Source organism: Abrus precatorius, unplaced genomic scaffold (assembly GCF_003935025.1).
Source record: "Abrus precatorius isolate BTA unplaced genomic scaffold, Abrus_2018 Scaffold3, whole genome shotgun sequence".
Taxonomy (NCBI): Eukaryota; Viridiplantae; Streptophyta; class Magnoliopsida; order Fabales; family Fabaceae; genus Abrus; species Abrus precatorius.
The window spans coordinates 18,944,203-18,949,621 of record NW_020874373.1 but is presented as its reverse complement, the minus strand read 5'-3'; the positions used below and the strand labels follow the sequence as shown (position 1 = coordinate 18,949,621).

At 43.8% G+C, this 5,419-nt stretch overlaps 1 protein-coding gene across 1 annotated transcript; it reads right to left on the bottom strand.

The window, feature by feature from the left end:
* Positions 1-220: 220 nt before the first annotated feature.
* Positions 221-3,290, bottom strand: LOC113862290 (probable DNA-directed RNA polymerase). The gene is made up of 3 exons (XM_027495378.1): positions 2,918-3,290; positions 1,507-2,887; positions 221-425 (listed from the first exon to the last, which is right to left on the bottom strand). Exons 1-3 carry the CDS (start codon positions 3,288-3,290, stop codon positions 221-223), a joined length of 1,959 nt encoding a protein of 652 aa, XP_027351179.1.
* Positions 3,291-5,419: the final 2,129 nt, after the last annotated feature.

The following is a 5,419-nucleotide window of genomic DNA, read 5'->3' as shown; positions in this document are numbered from 1 at the left end:
ATTTTGCTTGATTTGCGCCTACGCCTAGGTGGCAAAGCCAATCGAATTGAAAGAGCTTTTGGCATAGGATCCCTTGGAACCACTCCTCCCAAACCCTACGTGAAGCGCAGAGAAAAGATGCGGAGTTTGCTCAGAACACTGATTGGAGATGCCTAGCCCCCTCTTGAGCTTCAGGGAAGAAAGATCGGAGATCGCAGATGAAGTCACCCTTCTATCTATACTATATAGGGCTTCCCTTTTTCCCGGGATGAAGGAAGAGACTCACTAGGCGCTGACCGGCATAAAAAGAATTCGCTTCCTTTCCGACCGAGCTCCCTTCCAATTCCAGATGCTTGTGGATGCCTTTGGATCGCTTCCTTGATGAAGCAGCAGACTTTTTCCCCATTGCTTGACATAGGTGTTCTGAGATAGACAAAGGTGGGAACCTATTTCATCAACAACTGAAACTCTCGATATAAGCTATAATCATGCCCCATAGAATGGAAGAAGAATTTGACTACTAGGGCTCTTCGGACCGAAGAAACTCAATAGTATGGGACGAGGGTCGGAGGTGGTACTACTCCAGAGCGAGAGCGAGCTTAGGAATCAAGAATGAAGACTAGTAGCGATGCATGGGACAAACGAATCTATAAAGAAGGCCATGTGCTGTGCTCACCTTTCTGAATCAGGAAATCTAGGGACAAACTCCCTCGAGAGAGGCTACTCCGGCGAACTAATTAAAAAAGAATTTGACTTCCTAGCGATGGGTAGCGAGTTTCAAAAGAAAAGATGAAATGGGGCGCGGGCGAGGGAAAGGGAAGGGAGGTACTACTCCTAGGCGAGAGCCAATGGGACCTACTCTTCAATCTATTCTAATGCGACCGAAGCGGATGCAGCTTTTTTCATGGCCTTGGGAAAGAAAGAAGAAGCCCTTTGGTTTGGGCGCAGTCAATCTCTCTGATATGGAATTTCTGGCAGATCAAGCATATGTGGTAGATATGGATCGAACTAAGAATGAAAAGAAGTAGTCCGAAGACGGGATCTTGAAAGAATTTGACTCACTAGCAAGTAAGAGCGAGCTAACGGGTTAGCACCAGCTAGCAACATTCAGCTGACAGCTAATTCAGATGCGACCCAATCAACAGCAGGACTGGTAATGCCATGAAGAAGCTATTACGGGATAGAATCTTGCTACATTATGTTGAGAGATGGAACTCACTTCCCAACAGGGAACTCCTATTGAGAATGAAGATAGAAGATAGGGTGCGCGGGTAATGGTGGGTGGTGTTAACGGATAGCGATAGCGCTTACGCTTAGGGAGAAAGAAGGAAGCTCCCTTGCTGCCCTAGAGAGCTAATCAACTAATGGGCTTGTACGACTCAAGGGATTGATCTTGATCACGCTCTTACGAAGTGAACAAAGAAACGATGTTTTCACACCCCATCCGGGGACCTATCAACATCAGAGAAGCTCGATATAAGGCATAATCATGCCCAAAGAAAACAAAGTCTTCAACCAAACAAGTACCTGTGCCCTGCGGGAAGCCTCATCAAAAAGAGATGCATATTCGAGAAATATTGGAAAGGGTGTTTAGCCTTCTGTGAATCACTCAAGAGAGCTTTTATATAATCCACCTCACTATCCCATTCGGAGGGCACCCTCAAATAACCTATGCTGTCGTTCGCGTCGCTTAAAGCCTCAAACTCATTATTATATGATTGATAGTGAAATCTAGTAGCGGTTACATATATTTGAAATAATTCTTTATCATTGTTAGAGGTTAATTGAGAACCTTTTTTACAATCAAAAAGTAGTAGACTTCGGGCTAAATCCCGTTCGTGGAAGTGAAAAATGCCACTGCGGTAGATTCGCCCTCTGAAGTCTAGAAATGCCGGAAAGTAAAAAGAATACCCATTGTAAGCCTTAGCAAGATCTAGAATTGTACACTCATAACGAGCCTGCTGCATATTCCTCATCAATAGAGAGCACACATCATTAAATGTGTATATACTTTCTATATCTCGATTCTTATTAAAATGTCTTCTAAGTATCCCAGTGGCACGGGGAAGTATAGCCTTGGAAAGAAATTCGGGCATCAAGAAGCCATAATCTTCAAACAAAGCCCTATGATTAATAATACAATTAAGGAGTGGACTATTTATTTTAAATGCTTGACGCTGTAAGCTACTGATGGAAGTACAAAGTCTCTTTAGCTTTTCATGACTTTTTGAATCCTTATTTTGTCCGAAATAGATGAAGAAATTCTTAGCATGGGGTGTACTCATACACCGCTGAGTGCTGTAGATTTGGCCAGTAGGGTTGCTTAAATAACCACCATAGATATCAGAGATATATAACCACATTCGGTCGTGCTCAGGAAGGCGGGGCTCCCAATCTTTTGGAGGAAATACCATTGGTAGACTTAACTTAATAGGAAGTAAAGCGGTGTTAAACAAGCATTCGGCATAAACAAAAGAGTTCCTATAATAACCTTTACCCTTTTTGACTACCCTTTTGACTTTAGGAATACCCCCGTCTAATACATTTAATTCATCCTCATTATATGTTTTCAAACGCAATAGATCACGAGTCACTAAAAATTCGACTAATGCAGTACCAAAGGGGTACGCTTTTGTTTTGGCTTTAGTATCATCAACAGCTTCCTCCGCAGCATCTTTTGGCTTATTGACCATACTATTATCACGCAAGAATGAGGCATAAACCCGGACATTAGATTCTATACGTTCAACCAAACCAGCCAGACTAACAGAATTATCTAGATTAAACAGTTGGCCAAGGGTGTGAACCAGTAGGCACTCTAGGGTATGCTCGCCAAACTCTTTCAACAAAGACTGGTCACTATCAGAGAGTACAAATCGGAGATTCTTAACATCGGCAGAAGAAAGCTCTGGGGCGAACTTTTCATGTCCACAACCACTTTTAGCATAAATAGTCATTCTACCGGTTTTATCCGTAAGATACTTCCCACGAAGGTATTCTTTGGCACTTGGCATCTCCGTTTTAGTTAACATTTCCATGATGTTAGGACATGCCTTATACAGAGACTCCTCAGAGTAGTTCAAAGTAAGCTCCTCAATCTCTCTCTGTAGCATTTCATATGATTTTTCATCTTTCTTCTCAAATCTATACCTGTCAAGAAGAGTAAAGACCGTCTCCTTATACGTTTTAACAAATTCTTTTCTATGCACATTTATAATTCTGGTATTAGGATCAACAAAGTGGAGCATATCAAAAGTCCTAAGCCGATGTAGTTGCATTGGTAAAAAAAGACCCCTTATGTTGCTTTCCATGTCGTATCAGGCGAGGCAAAAGGGGCCAAACGAGGGCTCCCTAGCAGGATTCTATACAAGGGAGGGCTAACGATGCTAGGAAAGCCGGCAGAGTAAAGGGGTACTATGAAAAGGTTATCTTACTCTTATTCTTATAGTTCCATTCGAGTTGCCCTTGTTTGTTGTGTTGTCGGTCTAGACAAGGCGGTCCCTTGCAGCCCTTGGGAATGACCTTGGGGCTAGTGGAATATCAGCAGTTCCAGCAAAATCCTAAAAAGACTGAAGCTCGTACCTAATCACTGCTGAAACCCTCGGTGAAACTGGCTTAAGCCCGACTACAGTGCCTATCTATATAGGGACGCCCTGGACCCAAACCAAACCAAAAGGCTTTGTTGGCAATCCTTATTATATATTATAAAAAAATGAAAGTCTTCCATTTATACTTTTCATTTTTTTATAATAAGCAAAGCAGGACTTATTCTTTCTTATCTAGTTACAGCTGATAGGGAAAGCTCTTGTACTCTATAAAGCAAAGCTAGTCTCATAAGACTAGCTAAAAGACTCTATTCCATATGCCAAAGCTTGGAGTGGGAGTTCGGTTCGATCCCTGGAAACATTCTTTACTTCACAAGAGTCCCCCTCGGATCAGAGAACTGGCTTGACACAGCCAAAGAAAAGAGGATAGTTCGATCCCAGATTGAACCGAAGCCTACTTCCTTCCTTTTTATCGGGATCTTTCTCTTTCTTTCGGGAAAGGGAACAGCACCCTACTATGAAACTATGAATAACATTCCTAGCCTGGGCATCATATCATCACTTTTATATATATACGCTATTTATTAATTAGTCATAACACCACAATCCAACAGACCTTCCCCACTAGACTGGAGTAGCGAGAAGAGAAGCCTACCTAGGACAGAAAAAGCAAAGTCAAAGACAGAAGAAAGGGGCCGAGGAAGAACCTGAGATCATGGAGTAGGAATAACATTCTCATTCATCAAGAACTTTTCTTCCATACTGTCCTATGGGAAAGAAAGACTGTAGGACTGTAGCCATCTTCGGGTCGGGTTAACAACCACAGAAAGAAAGGAAAGGGATGAGATAGGACGAGCTAAGTCAGCAGCAGAGTAGAATTCAACCTTCTATCCTCGGGATAGGGCTATGAAAGAACTCGTTCCAGCTTCACTTCAAGCACGGAACTTCAAGTCCATGTAAGAAGGAGCTGCCCTAGGCATTTAAGGTCATCAGATCAGTCAACGGCGGAGAAGGAGTAGCGACGGTAGCCCTCCGATAGCACAGGTTCCGGCTTCGAGGGAGTTGAAAAAGCCTGTCTTTTATTCAAGCAGCTATAGCTCAGCCACTCAATTACTTGTGAAATCGAGCAGTGGAGAAGCTCGAGCTTTTATACTAGATTGAGAGGGATCGCCTGAGATCATGTCGTAGGGATCAGAGATCCTGACTGAGGTTAGTCAATCAGTGGCAGCTCAACCATAATCAGAGGAACGAGCCACTATCGATTAGACAAGAACTGGCCTTTCTTTTTGTTAAAGAAATAAGACAGCCGGCGCAAAAGCAACAATACAGGAATCATAGAAGCTCAAGCCCTCAACTCGACCTGAGAAAACTGCAGCGGTTAGGCAAGGAAGGGCTGTCATAGCATCGATGAGTTCGCGCCTTCTATTCGAGTAGAGATCCCCACCCAGGTCTGTCTGTGGGAGAAGAAGGGCTGAAGCAAGGAGTGGAGTTTTCTCCCCATCTCGCCCAACACCAGAAACTATAGATTCTCCAAGAACTTGGCTGGGCTTTCACTTCTAGCGTGGAAGAAAGGGCAACGAGTTCTACTGCTTACCCAACTTTGTGACATAGCGATAGCGGATAAAGGAAGTATAAGAGTTCCACCGCCCTTACTTAAGGGTCAGGCAGAAGAGCAGCCTTTAGGCAGGCCTATCGACTCTAGTATACCACCAGATGGAATAGCTGCGGCAAAGAGGGCGGAAAGAAGAAGAGCTCAAGGCCGCCACTTAATTCGATTCGCTACCTCTCTCTGATTAGCGATAGGGGCGCCAACAAAGCGATAGGAGCGAGACGGCCAGAAGCGGAGGATCAATCGACTGGAATAGCCCTTAACTCCTCACGCAACGCGCACTCTA

Coding starts and splice junctions, on each gene's coding strand:
- LOC113862290 (XM_027495378.1), bottom strand. CDS start 3,290: ATGGAAAGCAACATAAGGGGTCTTTTTTTACCAATGCAACTACATCGG. Junction 2,888..2,917: donor AATGACTATTTATGCTAAAA/GTGGTTGTGGAC, acceptor AGTTCGCCCCAG/AGCTTTCTTCTGCCGATGTT. Junction 426..1,506: donor AGGCTTCCCGCAGGGCACAG/GTACTTGTTTGG, acceptor TTGATGAAATAG/GTTCCCACCTTTGTCTATCT.